This window comes from Odocoileus virginianus, chromosome 6, assembly GCF_023699985.2.
Source record: "Odocoileus virginianus isolate 20LAN1187 ecotype Illinois chromosome 6, Ovbor_1.2, whole genome shotgun sequence".
Classification (NCBI taxonomy): domain Eukaryota; kingdom Metazoa; phylum Chordata; class Mammalia; order Artiodactyla; family Cervidae; genus Odocoileus; species Odocoileus virginianus.
This window is the reverse complement of record NC_069679.1, coordinates 20,785,152-20,802,160: the sequence shown is the minus strand read 5'-3', so window position 1 is coordinate 20,802,160 and position 17,009 is coordinate 20,785,152. Positions and strand designations below refer to the sequence as shown.

Here is a 17,009-nt window from a genome sequence, read left to right as displayed (position 1 = left end):
TAATACAAATATCCAAAACATATTTTATATGTCTATGTATATCAGATTGGGAAAGATGAAAAATCTGATATTAAACTGTTTTCATATTATGGAAACTAGGGGTTTATTTCCTTGATGGTGAAAGTACAAAGTAACAATACTTGTTTGGAGAGCAATTTGGCAATATATAGTAGACTTGAAGATTACATATATAGATATAAATATATATAATAACAATTATATAATAGTTTTTCTACATTATCATGGTAATTTTACATAAATGCATATTTACTGCAGCATAGAAAGTTCTTCCTAGTAGAAAAACGGACATTAGAAATAAGTCATTGCCCAGCTGTCCACCTACTGGAAAATGGACATGTAAACTCCATAATGAAATAGAATAGTAAAGATGGATGTACCAGAGCCACAGTAATCAATACAAATAAAGCTCTCATTAACAATGGGAACTGGAAAAAAACAAGTTATCATTCATGTTAAAATTTGATATACATGAACAACATCAAATACTGCTTTGGATATGTACACTTGTAATAAAATTATAAAAGCATAGTTAGGAAATACTTGATAAAAGTGATTATTCATTTTGAAAGACTAGGGAAAATAGATTAATTAGGGGTAGATATACTGTGAAATTCTATTATGTTTGTGGTGTTTATTTCTTGAAGTTGTGGAGGAAATATGGCAAGATATTAATGTTTATTAACTCTGAGTGATGATTACATAGGTGTGTCTCAAAATATTTCATTTACTTATTCATTTTAAACTTTGAAAAGTGGTCTACATGAATAGAGACTAAAATAAGTCAGTGATTACTTCATCAATGTGTTTACCCAGCCAACTGAAATTTTGCGTTTAGTGAATACACCACAAGAATTAAGGGTGCCAGGAAGGGAGTTGACTCAATCTACCTAGTGCTACTAGTTTGAGTTGTTTGCTTTGGATTTACTATATAGGAATCCTTAATCTTTATCTGACTTCCCTTTTATTATTCTGTATGTGATTATAACAAATATCATGTTACCAAAACAGGTATCCAACTAGAAGCAGAAAATTGTTACTCAGTTTGTATACTCAATAAGCTAAATGTTTTAAACCAATTAAAATGTAAAAATGGCATATTTAAATAAACTTAAGCTGCTACAAATATTATGGGTGTAAATATCTAAAATGAGTTCATTCATTTCATAGCTGAATTGTGGCATGTTTTTTTTTCCTTGGAAGATTAGTTTTGGAATGTAGGAAGAGTTCATGTTTTCCACAGTTGTCTACCTATACCCCATCACTCACGTAAACTCTGCTATTATCAGTTGGAACACTTTCATCAGAGATTATGCACATGCTACTGGTACTGTAATGATTTTTCAGAGTATTTCTTTTTTTCTTAGAAAACACTGTCACACAAGTGGTCATTAAAATAAGCTGTCATTTAATTTGGTAATATTTCTGTTCATATGTTATTAAGTGAATTAATTATATAGGCTTACAGTCTACCATTCTCTTGTTTTCTACTTTTATTCTCCAAATAAGTTTGAAATTTATACAAAATAGGTGTGTCAGAAAAATTCTCACTGCTTTTTCCATGAGTAAAAACAAATTATAATAATTAAAATGCCTTGGATTTAAATTTCATATCTTTGAAATGATAGTTTTTTTTCTTATCCTAATTATAGTTCCTCAAAAATGAAAAAGGGATTGAAACAATGCATCTGATAGTTGATGAAGTGCAATTAAAATGAATTGGAATGAAACTTATTTTTCAGGAGCAAGAAAAGCAGTTACCCAAGGGGAATAGAAAAATAAATACTAGCAAAGTAAATTTTGCTTTAGGATCAGAACAACTTAAAATATATATACACTAGGCAAAGAGGAACCAAGGGAATGGAAATGTGTTTTTAAACCTCCAGTTTAATAGTTACGTAAAAAATATTTGACCTTTCTTGGCAGGTTTAGATCCAGATAAGCATCTTGGAAAAACCTTGGATCAAATGGAGCCCCATCTCTTAGAGGTAAGAATTTAGAGTATTTCTCAAAATACAAGCATCTAAAGGAGGAAAATAAATAATGCCATGATATGCTGGTTATATAATCAATTTTTAGAAATTCTCAGATACATTGATGTGACAACTTTGTGAAAAAATTAAACCTCTGATGGGTATGAAAGTGTTTAAAATTAATTACAAAAGTTATGACTACTTTGTTGAGCTCGCTGAAAGAATAATTAAGTAAGCTATATTAAAAAGGAAATTGTTTGTCAAAAAGTTTACTTTTATTTTTCCTGGTAACTCAGACAGTGAAGAATCTGCCTGCAATGCAAGAGATCTGGGTTTAATCCCTGGGCCAGGAAGATCGCCTGGAGAAGGGAATGGCAGCCCACTCCATTAGTCTTGCCTGGAAAATTCCATGGACAGAGGAGCCTGGCAGCCTGCAGTCCATGTGGTTGAAAAGAGTTGAACGCGACTAAGCGACTGACACTTTCACTTTCAGAGTACAGTCCCTGAGGGTCTCCATGATCAGGTGCATTTCCATCAGAAATGGAAGAGGAAATTTCCTTTAGAGATTATCTCATCTAACCTCTTTTCTTTTACCAATTAGGAAATTAACTTGCCGAGTAGTAAACAAATTATCCCAAGGCTTCAGGTTACAACTGTTTATCATTGTCAAAGTCTAAATGTGTTTTAAATATTAAAGAAAGATCTTGCTATTTTTACTCTATTAACTGTATTATATTTTATTAGAATTAGGAGTCAAATGTTAGTATTAGTATGGCAATTCTGAAATAACGAGAATAAAGTAACTTGGATTTTTGAAATTTTACAGTTGCAAACAATGAAAAAGAAAATCACCCTACCTCTGTGAAAGAAGTGAACTCCTCTATTAAGTTACCATTTTTCCCTCCCATGTTCTTCATCAAATTGTCTTAGACACACATTAATGCCAATGCTGTAATATGAACTGTTAGCAGTTATACCTGTCAGTAACTGTATGTGTTTCACTTTTTTCTTTCAGATATTTGATTATTTTATGGCTTATCATTATGTACCAAATGCTTAGAAATCCCTAAAATGCTCATTTCTTGTTTTATTAAGCATTATGCTTGTACTTAGTCACTCAGTTGTGTCTGACTGTTTGCAACCCCATGGACTGTAGCCTACCAGGCTCCTCTCCTCTGTCCATGGAATTTTTCAGGCAAGAATACTGGAGTGGGTTTCCATGCCCTCCTCCAGGGAATCTTCCCACCCAGGGATCAAACCCAGGTCTCCTGCATTGCATGCAAATTCTTGACTGAGCCACCAGGAAAGCCCAAGAATACTAGGGTGGGTAGCCTATCCCTTCTCTAGGGGATCTTCCTGACCCAGGAATTCAACCAGGCTCTCCTGCATTACAGGTAGATTCTTTACCCAGCTGAGCTACCATGGAAGCCCACCAGGGAAGCCCCTTATTAAGCATTATTAAGCATCTAACATGTGCTAGGAAAATCAATTCAGTTCAGTTCAGTCACTCAGTCATGTCTGACTCTCTGCGACCCCATGGACTGCAGCACGCCAGGCCTCCCTGTCCATCTCCAACTCCCGGAGTTTACCCAAACTCATGTCCATTGAGTCGGTGAAGCCATACAACAATCTCATCCTCTGTCATCCGCTTCTCCTCCCGCCTTCAATCTTTCCCAGCATTAGGGTCTTTTCTAATGAATGACGTAAATAGTAAAAGATTTGGAAGTGAGCTAGGAAAAGATTTGAAAATGAGCTAGGAAAATAGTAAAAGATTAAAATTGAAATGATTGTATAATTGTGACAAATTATTTTGATTTCTAGATAATTTGATATCATTTATTTAAGTCTATCTGATGGACATGGTTGCTTTCCATGCCCCTCTGATAGGACTCTTTTCATAGTAATTTGTTCTATGCCCAGCATATCTATGTTCACATCTCTTCACTACCATCAGGCTAAATTTTGCTTCTACAAAAGCAGTGTAAATAAATAATGTAATTAAACTTACGAGGGTGAAAGAAAGGGAACTTCAGAGATAGGAGACTGGAGTTTTGGCAAAAGATGCTTCTAAAACTTGAAGTTGTGAGGTCAGGTTTCAAGCATGTGTAGATTATTTTTAGAAAAGGCAAGTAAAGCTTTAGGATTACCATGATGTTGATTGTGAATTAACCTGTGTGTTACCATAAGATGTTTAAACACAGAAATTATTTTATTCTCCTTCAGCAAGTTCCTCACAAGACCTGTCAGTCTTACATTTCACTAGAAAAATTCTCTACCCATTCTCCATAATGACCATTTTATTCCCTCTCTGCTCCTCAAGTTTCAAATCCCTTCATATTTTACTGTCAATGTACAAGTGGTAGCAAAGTGCTGAATGAATAAAAGAACCATTGAAATAAATTAAAAATACAGGGACACAAAATAATAATACATTTGCAAGGACATAGACAAAAGATACACATGGAATACTTTTAAATATTTGCCTGTGATATGGAAAAGGGGATAAGGAATAGAGATAAATGGGAACTTTTATTTTTTATTTATTGAAGTATAGTTGATGTGCAGTATTATATGTTACAGATGTACAATGTAGTGATTCACAGTTTTTAAAAGTTATACTCCATTTACAGTTATTCTAAATAATATTGACTATATTTCTTGTACTTTATAATATATCCCATAGCTTATTTTATATGATAGTTTGTAGCTCTTAATTCTCCACCGCTATGTTGCCCATCCCCCATCCCTTTTCTCATTGATAAATAAATGGAAATTTAAAAAATAACAACATAAGGGACTTCTCTGGGGTTCAGTGGCTAAGACTGCACACCCAGTGCAGGGGGCCCAGGTTCCGTCCCTGGTCAGGTAATTAGATGCTGCAACTTAAGTTCCTGCATGCCATACCAAAGATCAGAATTCTGTGTGCTGCAACCAAGACCTGGCACAGCCAAACAAACAAATAAATAAGATAAATATTTTTTAATAAGACGTAAGAACACCTGACTATTACTACAAATTTGCAACATGATGAAGTATAAGGTAGCAAAAAAAAGCATGGTTCTTCTGCCCCATGATGCATGTTGCTAACGTGTTGGTGTATTCCCTGATTTTTATTTCCTGAGCTTTTGTTGTACACTCAAGTTCATATCATTAAATATTTGTACATATTGTGTTTGCACAGTTTGGTTCAACTATACATATAGTTTGTCTCCTTTTTTTTCTCATAGTATTATGATGTGTTTACTTTCCCACAGAACTAAATCTACTTTGAAAATACATTAATTAATGGCTGTGTAGATTCCATCATATTCATGTTCTACATATGAATATATTATTTGGGGGAATATTTGTCTCTATTTTGTTGGTACAAAAGTAATTGCAGTTTTGCATTGTTGAACTTTTCCATTTGATTGGAATACTTCTTAAATGTGATTATACTATACATCATTTTCATGCACATGTCTTCATGTTTTTTTTGCTAATGAGTTGATGTTTATTTTATATTTATTTTATACTATAGAAATGATGTTAGACAAAAAGCAAATACAAGCAATTTTTTTATTCAAGTTCAAAATGGGTCATAAAGCAGAGAGGCAACTCTCAGTATCAATGCATTTGGCCCAGGAACTGCCAATGAACACACAGAGTAGTGGTGGTTCCAGAAGTCTTGCAAAGGAGAAGAGAGCTCAAGGATGAGGAGCATAGTGGCTGGCTGTCAGAAATTGACAACTGCCAATTGAAGGGAGTCATCAAAGCTGATCCTCTTACAACTACTGGGTAAATTGCCGAAGAACTCAGTGTCAACCATTCTAAGGTCATTTGGTATTTGAAGCAAACTGGAAAAATGAAAAAAGCTCAGTAAGTGGGTGCCTCATGAGCTGAACACAAATCAGAAAATTGTTGTTTTGAACAGTCATCTTCTCTTATACTATGCAACAACAATGAACCATTTCTCAATTGGATTGTGACGTCTGACAAAGAGTAGATTTTATATGACAAATGACAATGACCACCTCAGTGCTTGGACCAAGAAAAAGCTCCAAAGCACTTCCCAAAGCCAAACTTACACCAAAACAAGGTCATGGTCACTGTTTGGTGATCCGCTGCCCATCTGATCCACTACAGCTTTCTGAATCCTGGTGAAACCATTATATCTGAGAAGTATGCTCAACAGATCCAATGAGATGCACCAAAAACGGCAATGCCTGCAGCTAGCACTGGTCAACAGAATGGGCCCAATTCTTCTCCACAACAATGCCTGACCACATGTCACACAACCAATGCTTCAAAAGGTGAACAAATTGGGCTAAGAAGTTTTGCCTTATCCACCATATTCACCTGACCTCTCACCAACCAGCTACCACTTCAAGCATCTCCACCACTTTTTGTAGGGAAAATGCTTCCACAACTAGCAGGAGGCAGAAAATGCTTTTCAAGAGTTTATCAAATCCCAAAGCATGGCTTTTTATGCTGTAGGAATAAACAAACTTCTACCTCATTGGCAAAAACATGTTGATTATAATTGTTTCTATTTTAATTAATAAAGATGTGTTTGAGTCTAGTTATAATGTTTTAAAATTCATGGTCTGAAACCACAGTTACTTTTTCAACAACCTAATAAGTTATTAAAAAGTTATTTCTTTTAAAATTATTATAAATAATATTCTGATTATTATCTTTCCAAGTAAATCTTCATGTATATTTCTGATTATTACTTTCTTTAGATAAATTCCTAGGAATTATAATTTCTGGATCAAAAAATAAAACTTCAAGGCTTATACATTACTCTAAATTAACTATTATCCACTGCTTCTTAAATTTCTGCAAGTTCCTAAATTATTATCTGATACATGAACAATGGATTAAAAATTGTTTTATCTTTTGTGCTTTTTTCCCCCAGGATTATTTTCTCATTTTTCAAAAAAGGAGATGAATTTTAATATAAAATTACATCAAATTTTAAAAGCTTTGGACTGCTCTTTAAATGCTTTTGAATAGTATTCCTATTTTTGTGATATTTTACAATGTTTGTTGAACTCAGTCTTTCAAATGATTGTTCATACTTTGCTATGTAAACAACCCTCTGAGTTTTTCTTGCCTTTTACTTATTGCATCATCTCACTTTCATGTCTTATGGTTGATTTTTACCTCTATGTCTTTGTATTACTTAATGATTTCCCTCAAATTTAGCACTATTTACTGATTTCTCACTCTAGATTATGCAGATTTAGCTCTTTACTCCCTTTGTCTCCATCAAATATGTGTACCCTTTTTCTTATTCCATCTTCCCATGTTATACTGCAATTCTGGTTGTATGAATAGTCAGTGTTTAAATGACAATAACTATAAAAACTCAAAACACAGCCTCATTCAGTAGTAGACTCTGATAGTAAACCTTTCCTGTATTGTTGTTCAGTCTCCCAGTCATGTCCGATTCTTTGTGACTCCATGGACTGCAGCACACCAGGCCTCCCTGCCCCTCACCATCTCCTGGAGTTTGCCCAGGTCCATGTCCATTGCATTGGTGATGCCATCCAGCCATCTCACCCTCTGATACCCTGTTCTCCTTCTGCCCTCAGTTTTTCCCAACATCAGAGATTTTTCCAGTGAGTCGACTCTTTGCATCAGGTGACCAAAATACTGGAACTTCAGCTTCAGGATCAGTCCTTCCAATGAGTATTCAGGGTTGATTTCCTTTAAGATTGACTGCTTTGATCTCCTTCCTGTCCCAGGGACTCTCAGAAGTCTTCTCCAACACTACAGTTTGAAGGCATCGATTCTTTGATGTTCTGTCTTCTTTACAGTCCAGTTCTCACAACCATACGTGACCAGTGGAAAGACCAAAGCCTTGACTATATGGACCATTGTCAGCAGAGTGATGTCTCTGCTCTTCAACACACTGTCTATGTTTGTCATAGCTTTCCTGCCAAGAACCAATTGTCTTCTGTTTTCATGGTTGCAGTCACCATCCACAGTGATTTTAGAGCCCAAGAAGAGGAAATCTATCCCTGCTTCCACCTTTACCCTTCTGTTTATCATGAAGTGCTGGGGCTGGATGCCATGATCTTAGTTTCTTTAATATTTAGTTTTAAACCAGCTTTTTCACTCTCCTCTTCCACCCTCGTCAAGAGGTTCTTTAGTTCCTCTTCACTCTGCCAGTAGAGTGATATCATCCATATATTGAGGTTGTTAATGTTTCTCCTGCCTATCTTGATTCCAGTTTGTAACTCATCTAGTCCAGCATTTCTCATGATGTGCTCAGAGTATAGATTAAACAAACAGGGGTGACAGCAGACAGCCCTGCCATATTCCTTTCTCAATGCTGAACCAATCAGCTGGTCAATACAAGTTCTTAACTGTTGCTTCTTGATCCTCATATATTTTCATGTGAATTATAATTGTCTTTCTTTATTCAGTATTCTATATCCTAATCACTAATTCAGTGCTTTACTCACTGACAGTTTCTTAGTCTCTTAGCCAGGTGTTCAGACATACTAAATAGTTTTTCAGTTTCCTCTCCCTGAAGTATTTTCCAGGGCCTTATGACCTGATGTATATAATTTGGGTCAGTTTCATTCTATGCCTGTTACAAGGCTGGCATCCGTCATCTTCTCATAATCCAAGAGATCCCTTTACCTTTCTTCTTTGTTAGATCCCTTGTTTCCTGGATTCAGTGTCTTTCTTTATCTTTGTTTCCATCTCATTTTTGTGAAGCACATTCTTTTTAAGGAAAAGTCCACAGGACTCTTTGAGACAGTATACATATCTGTAAATGTCTTCATTCTCTCCTTTCATTTGATTGGTTCTTTAGCAAGTCATAAATTCTGTTTTAGGAATATTTTCCCTTCCAGATCTTGATAGTATTGCTTCATTCTCTTGCAGCTAGGTATGCTGTTGAGAAGCCCAAAGTCATTCTTATTCCTGACTATTTGTATGCAACCTTATTTATTTCTCTCTCCATCTCCTCTGTGTAAGAGTATGTAAGATACTTCTTTTACCCCAAGAATTATAAAGTCTTATGTGCTGTGTCTTAGGCATGAATGTTTTTATCCATTGTGCTTAGATAGGAAGGGTTTTCAGCTTGAAAATTTCAGTTCTGGGAAATTTTCTTGAATTATTTCACTGGTATCTACCTACTCTTTCTTTTAATTTCTTTTTGTAGTTCAGTCACTCAGTCAAGTCCAACTCTTTAGAACCACATGGACTGCAGCATACCCAGGCTTCCCTGTCCTTCACCATCTCCTGGAGTTTGCTCAAATTCATGTCCATTGAACCCGAGATGCCATCCAACCATCTAGCCCTCAGTCGTCCCCTTCTCCTCCTGTCTTCTATTTTTCCCAGCATCAGGGTCTTTTCCAATGAGTCAGCTCTTCACATCAGGTAGCCAAAGTATTGGAGCTTCAGCATCAGTTCTTCCAATGAATATTCAGGGTTGATTTCCTTTAGGATTGACTGGTTTGATCTCCTTGCAGTTCAAGGACTCTCAAGAGTCTTCTCCAACGCCACAGTTCAAAAGCATCAATTGTTTGGCACTCGGCCTTCTTCATGGTCAAACTCTCACATCTGTACATGACTACTGGAAAAACCATAACTTTGACTATATGGACCTCTGTGGACAAAGTAATGTCTCTGCTTTTTAATAATGTCTAGCTTTGTCATCGCATTTCTTCCAAGGAGCAAACATCTTTTAATTTCATGGCTGTGGTCACCATCTGCAGTGATTTTGGAGCCCAAGAAAAGAAAGTCTGCCACTGTTTGCATTATTTCCCCACCTAGTTGCCATGAAGTTGATGGGACCGGATGTCATGATTTTAGTTCTCTGAGTGTTGAATTTTAAGCCAGCTTTTTCACTCTCCTCTTTCGCCTTCATCAGGAGACTCTTTAGTTCCTCTTCACAGTCTGCAAAGAGGGTAGTATCATCTGTATATCTGAGGTTATTGATATAACCGGTTGACTCCCCACAGTCTTAATTCAAGCTCATGCTTCATCTAGCCCGACATTTCATATGATGTACTCTGCATATAATTTAAATAAGCAGGGTGACAATGTACACCCTCGACGTACTCCTTTCCCAATTTTGAACCAGTCCCAATTTTGCTTCTTTGGATTCTTATTATTTAGATGTTCCTTGAACTTCTAACTTTTCTCTTAATTTTCATCCACATCACTTTATTCTTTCTGGAAGAATTTCACAATTTTACACTTAAACTTTTAGTTAAATTTTTCATATTTTATTTTTAATTTCTAAAAGCACATTTTTGTTCTCTGAATGTTTTTTTTTATATCTGTAATACTTTATCCTTAAATAATTTTTCTTCTCTCCTTCATAGTCAGTCTTTTCCTTTGTTTATTTTGATCTCTATCTTTCATCTTATAGATGTTTCTGCTAATCTTTGGTGTTCTACTCACATTTAAGAGTGGAGACCTAAAAGTTTTATTGCAAGCCCTAAGTATGTGGATGGAGCTTTGTGACCTTGAGTTTCACTGGAAGGGAGTATATATGGGTCATTTAATCTGAGAGGTTATATTCCAAAGAAAATGATTCTCCAGCCTCCTCTTAACGTGAAGACCTGCTGCAGGTTTTTGTTGTTGTTGTTGGAGTTGACAAGGAAAATGGCTAGAGTCTTAGAATCTTGTGTGCATATATTAACTGAATCTCTCTATTTTTGTTATAGTACCTTTGTCCTCATCTGTGTCTTGTTTCTCCCAGGTTAGGTCATTTGTTTTCCCTTTGCAGAGAATAAACCTTCGGTATTCTGACAGGGTCAAGTAGAGGTGGTTGTCAGCCTATAGGGAAAGGATCTAGGGAAATGCTCCTCAGCCATAAAAATTGTGAAAGAATGCCATTTGCAGTAACACATGGACCTAAAGATTATACTAAGTGAAATAAGTCAGAAAGACAAATACCATATGATATAACTTATATGTGGGATCTAAAATATGGTACAGATGAACTTACGTACAAAATAGAAACAGACTCTAGACAGAGAATAGACTTGTTGTTGCCAAGGGGGAGGGCTGGTGGAGGAGGGATGGATTGGAAATTTCAGATTAGCAGATAGAAACTAGTTTATATAGAATGGATAAACAACAAGGTCTTACTATACAGCAGAGGGAACTATACTCAACATCCAGTGGTAAACCATAATGGAAAATAAAATGAAAAATATTGTATGCATATGTATAACTGAACCACTTTTTTGCACGCTAGAAATTAACAAAACATAGTAAGTCAACTATACTTCAATAAAATAAAAATTTTTTAAGTCTCTAAAAAAAAAAAAAAGAAAAGAGCTAGGGAATCTGACTGCTTGTTAAACAGACTGCCAATCTATCCCTCTTATTTTGGTTTCCTTTTCACATTTTCCCTTTACTTCCAGAAGTAACTGGTGTCATCAATCCCTTACTTTATTGCTTTAGAGTAAAGAGTTAATTTCCTGTATAAATTGGGTCAGTCCTTTGCATGCTGTCCTGTTGGCTTAGGTTCCAGTGTTCTTGATTCTGTTGCTTGCTCTCTGATTTTCTCCATCTTTTTTGAATTTATGCCTTTTTATGGAATACCTCCCATGGAAGTGTTAGAAGGGGGTGGGAGTAGGTGCGTGGATTCAATTCACTATCTTTACCAGCAGTGGTTACTCTTTAATCAAGAGATTTAAGATTACTCTTTAATCAATGGTTACTCTTTAATCAAGAAATCATCCAAGTAAATGTTGTTTGCTAAATGGAAGATGAAATCATATTACATTATATAAAAATGGTGAATATGTAGATCTGGTTGCTTTTTCCAGAACTATTCACATAGAACTGGGAAATCTGACTTCTAGTCTTGAGTCAAAGGTAAGCAGATATGTATTGACTAAGGAGTATACTGCTCAGCCGGCTGCTATAAGAGCTAAAGCAGGATACTTGTAATGCTAACATCAAGCTTAAAGCTCTATTTCAAGTTCTCGTTTATATGAGTTAACTTGTCTTCCTTATGAGTTTGACAGAAGAACAATTTACAGTCCCAGCTACCTATCACTTAACAACGCAAAAGACAAAGAATTTCACTAAAGTTGATTTGATGATGTGGGTGAGAGACAGAACTTTAAGCCTTATTCACTACACTGCTGAACTTATGGAAAGGAAAACCTATAACTGACCTTGAAAGTTAAGAGAAAGGTAGAATATCCTTGAGAGGAAATTTTAAATTTTGAATATAACAGAGTTGGAAGTATATGTGGAGCTTTACGGCTGAGATGTTCAGTGACTCTTATAATTTACAAGGAGTATTAAAATGTTGTTCAGTCACTAAGTCATGTCTGACTCTTTGTGACCCCATGAACTGCAGCATGCCAGGCTTCCCTGTCCTTCACTGTCTCCTAGAGTTTGCTCAAACTCATGTTCATTGAATCAGTGAGGCTATAGTCTATGTTTAAGAGGGAGAGGACATATGTATACCTATGACTGATTCATGTTGATGTATGGCAGAAACTAACACATATTTAAAGCAATTATCCTCCAATTAAAAATATAATGAAAACTGTTAAACAATGTACTCTAAGATAGTATAAAATATGTACCAAAGAATTTCAAAGAAAACATTGTATGTTGTTGACAGAGTTCTGAATAAATTGAGAGGTAAATTGACAGCCATATTGGACTTTAAGAATGGGGATAGAACTTTTGACTGGCTGGCTTGTTTGGAATATATCTTAAGTACTTGGAGAGGAAACAAAAAATTTAGAAGCCATACTGTGAGAAATTCTGAATACTGAATTGAGGATTTAATTATCTAAGCAATGAACAACCAAAGGTTTTAGCAGAAGGGAATTCTGAAAGGTGTACTTTAAGGAATTTGACTCAGCAGTAGAGCCCATTAACATTTGCAGTTAAAGAGAAAAAATGAAGGTTCTCCATAGTTAGTGGCTCTTCCATTATATGATCATGAACATGTTCCTCACATTTCATTGAGTGTGTATTGTAAAATAAGTTAAAAAGTTGTTTTTGTTTTTGCATTAAATTTAGAGTCTTATGAGGAGGGATCCTAATAATTTGGATCAGATAAAGCCCAGTTGGTATTTACTATAAGTATAATTGGAAGCTAAAAATGGAAGATGACCATCTGACCTAGAATAGTTGAAAGCAATGTCATGGGAGTCTTAGCACTTAAATTGGTCTAAAGGATGGATGAAACTTATACTTTGTTGTTCAGTCTTCCAGTCATCTCGAACTCTTTGTACCCCATGGACTGCAGCACACCAGGTCTCCCTGTCCTTCAGTATCTCATGGAGCTTTCTCAAACTCATGTTCATTGAGTCGATGATGCCATCCAAATATTTCATCCTCTGTTGCCCCCTTCTCCTGCCCTCAATCTTTCCCAGCATCAGGGTCTTTACCACTGAGTCGGCTTTTTGCATCAGGTGGCCAAAGTATTGGAGCTTCAGCTTCAGCATCAGTCCTTCTGATGAATATTCAAGGTTGATTTCCTTGAGGATTGACTTTTTTTATCTCCTTGCAGTCCACTGGACTCCCAAGAGTCTTCTCCAACACAATTCAAAAGCATCAGTTCTTTGGCACTTGGCCTTCTTTATTGTCCAACTCTCACATCCATAAATGATGACTTGAAAAGCCATAACTTTGACTATATGGACTTTAGTGGGCAAAGTGATGTCTCTTTTTAATACACTGTCTAAGTTTGTCATTGCTTTTCTTTCAAGAAGGAAACGTCTTTTAATTTCATGGCTACAGTCACTATCTGCAGTGATTTTGGAGCCCATGAAAATAAAGTCTGCCACTGTTTCCATTGTTTCCCCATCTCATTGCCATGAAGTGATGGGACTGGATGCCATGATCTTAGTTTTTTGAATGTTGAGTTTTAAGCCAGCTTTTTCACTCTTCTCTTTCGCTTTCATCGAGGCTCTTTAGTTTCTCTTCACTTTCTGCCAAAAGGGTGGTGTCATCTGTATATCTGAGGTTACTGATATTTGTCCCGGCAATCTTGATTCCAGCTTGTGCTTCATTCAGCCCTACATTTCCCATGATGTACTCTGCATATAAGTTAAATAAGCAGGGTGACAATATACAGCCTTGACATACTCCTCTCCCAAAATGGAACCAGTTTGTTGTTCCATGTCCAGTTCTAAATGTTGCTTCTTGACTTGCATACCAGTTTCTCAGGTGGCAGGTAACATGGTATAGTACTCCCATCTCTTTAAGAGTTTTCCAGTTTGTTGTGAACCACACAGTCAAAGACTTTAGCATAGTCAATGAAGCAAAAATAGATATTTCTCTGGAATTCCCTTGCTTTTTCTATGATCCAATGGATGTTGGCAATTTCATCTCTGGTTCCTTTGCCTTTTCAAAATCCAGCTTGTACATCTGGAAGTTCTTAGTTCACATACTGTTGAAGCCTAGTTTGAAGGGTTTTGAACATTAACTTGTTACCATGTGAAATGAGTGCAATTGTGCTGTAGTTTGAACATTCTTTGGCATCGCCCTTCTTTGTAATTTGAATAACTGACTTTTTTCAGTCTGTGGCCACTGCTGAGTTTTCCAGATTTTCTGGCATATTGAGTGCAACACTTTCACAGTATCATCTTTTAGGATTTGAAACAGATCAACTGGAATTCTATCACCTCCACTGGCTTTGTTTGTAGTAATACTTCCTAAGACCCACTTGATTTCACACTCCAGGATGCCTGACTCTAGGTGAGTGATCACACTATCATGGTTTTCTGGATCATTAAGACCTTTTTTGTATTGGTGGTGGCAACAAAGTGAATCAATCTGTAGATTCCTTGGCAAGAAGACATGTAAGGACAATAAGGAATTTTATATATGAAACTAACAGCTCATGTTGGTAGATTAATAAGAAGCAGGTGAGGTGGTAATTTAGGCCCCAGTCATTAAGGGCCTTGAGAGATGGACCAAGCAATTTGGGATAAGAAATAAGATATGGAAGGCTCATCAACAGGGGTATTTATTATTAAAAGATATCTCAGGAAATTTAGTGTGGTGGCAGTATTCCTGGATTTGGAGAGAAGAAATTGGAAATCAAAAATAGTCTAAGATGCTCTTATTGAAACAGGTCTGAGGGCTTAAAGCATGAAACCTCTGACAGTAGGGATAGAGACACAGAACAAAACAAAGATTCTGATGGAAGAATGACAAAGAAATTAGCACCAAATGGCCAGAAGCTGAAAAAGGAAGAATCAAAGATTAATCCACACACAAATAATTGGGGAAATAAGAAGCACACATGTTTGTAGAGAACAGGGTTGAAAGGAACATAAGATTGGTCTTAAACATACTGAGTTTTAAATTATAAACCAAAAGCATGTGTTTTTAAAACTATGAGGTTGGCACACAATTGAGGTGTTCAGGCTAAAGAGTAAGGTTTATTGTTTATGAGTCAGGACACAACTTTAAATTATGGGTTTGTTTAGTTCTAAGCTACATATCCTTTGCAAATCAATTTAGTTTTTATCTCTGGAAAAGGAAGAAAAAAGTAAAATTAGTAACCATTTCATCAATTATCTATTGTGTGCTGTGTAATATATTAGACCTTTTTTTCACATGATTTTGTTCTGAAAACACTACTCCTGTGTGGTAGGTAGGTACTGTTGTCTTCTCCATTGTACAGATCAGTAATCTGAGGCTCTGAGAGTTTGCATGACCTAAGACTGCATAGCTATAAAGTGACAGAGCTATGATTTGAATGAAGGACGATGTGAACCAAGAACGATTTGCCTCCAGAGCTACTGCTTTCGACCAATATATTACACAATGCTGCTTTCACTGCGCCTCACTACAATATGTGCTTTACCTACTCTTATAGTTAAGCTGTGTATTACAGCTCTGACCTAAGTACTTTTTATGCATTATGTTATTTAATTATCTAACAAGACTATGAGGTTGCTACTATTAATTTTTACATTTTAAAAATGAGGGATCACTTAGAAGGTGAGTAACTTTTCCAAAGTCACAGAGTTGGGAAGTTTCAGAACTTATTTATGAAATAAATTTATTTAAGCATAAATTTATTTAAAGCATATATCTATGCTTTAAATATATCTGATTTCAGAGCCTATGCTCTTTTTTATTGTTAAAAATCAGTTTGAAGACTAAATAAGATAATTTTATCATTTTCTTAACTTCAACACATAAAGCAAATTTTCTTTAGTTAGTAGTGACAGTGTTCATCAGTACTGACAAACCATCAGTTCGTCAGTTCAACAGTTTGCAGTAACAGAATAACATAAAGGTGATTAGCTGAGCCCATGGATTGCATAAGCAATCAGGAGGAATAAATGGATAAAGAAAAATATAGCATTGAGAGAATCATGAAGGATATTTATAATTTTGGAGCAGCAGGAGGGAAAGGAGTTGGAAAAGCCTAGCAGTAGCTTAGAAAACACAGTAACATAGAAGCCTCAGGAAAATAATCACAAAGATTTGAGACATCAGTCGTATGACGTGATACATAAAATTTGCAAAAAAGATCATTAGACAGTGTCCCAGCCCATTGCTGTTTGTACTGAAATACCAGTAAACAGAACCACCATCCATCCAGTTTCCCTATGCAGAAAGCTGCAAATTTTTCTTAATTTTTAAAAAAACTTTCATCACTTCTCCATTCACTTATTTCAGCCTGCTAAAAACTCTGTCAATCTATCTGCCCTCTGCTCTCTATCCTCAGTGCTCCTTCCCCATTTCAGGAAATCTTTACCTCCTGCCAAGATTCCTCCAGCGACCTCTCAGTTCTTTCTGCTTCTTGACTTACTGCCCTCCAGCCCATTCTCCATGTGCAGCCAGAATGATGTTTCTAAAAGACAAATGAGATCAGGTCAATTCTCTGTTTAAAACATCCCCATGGGTTCTCATTGACCTGAGGATAATAACTCAGTATGGCTTATAAAGCTCCATAACATCTGTCCTCTTTCTAGGTTTTTAGCCTCATCTCTCCACTATTACTCATCTAGTTATGCTTCGGCTATGCCAAAATTAAAAAGATGCTTGGAAGGAAACCTGTGACAA

General features: G+C 35.9%; 1 protein-coding gene across 1 annotated transcript in view; it reads left to right on the top strand.

The window, feature by feature from the left end:
• DPH6 (diphthamine biosynthesis 6) overlaps positions 1-17,009 on the top strand; it is a 191,277-nt gene that overhangs the window by 153,313 nt on the left and 20,955 nt on the right. Inside the window, exon 6 of the mRNA XM_020879113.2 lies at positions 1,945-2,006. Within this exon, the coding sequence (XP_020734772.1) occupies positions 1,945-2,006 (62 nt within the window). The remainder of the gene's footprint in view (positions 1-1,944; positions 2,007-17,009) is intronic.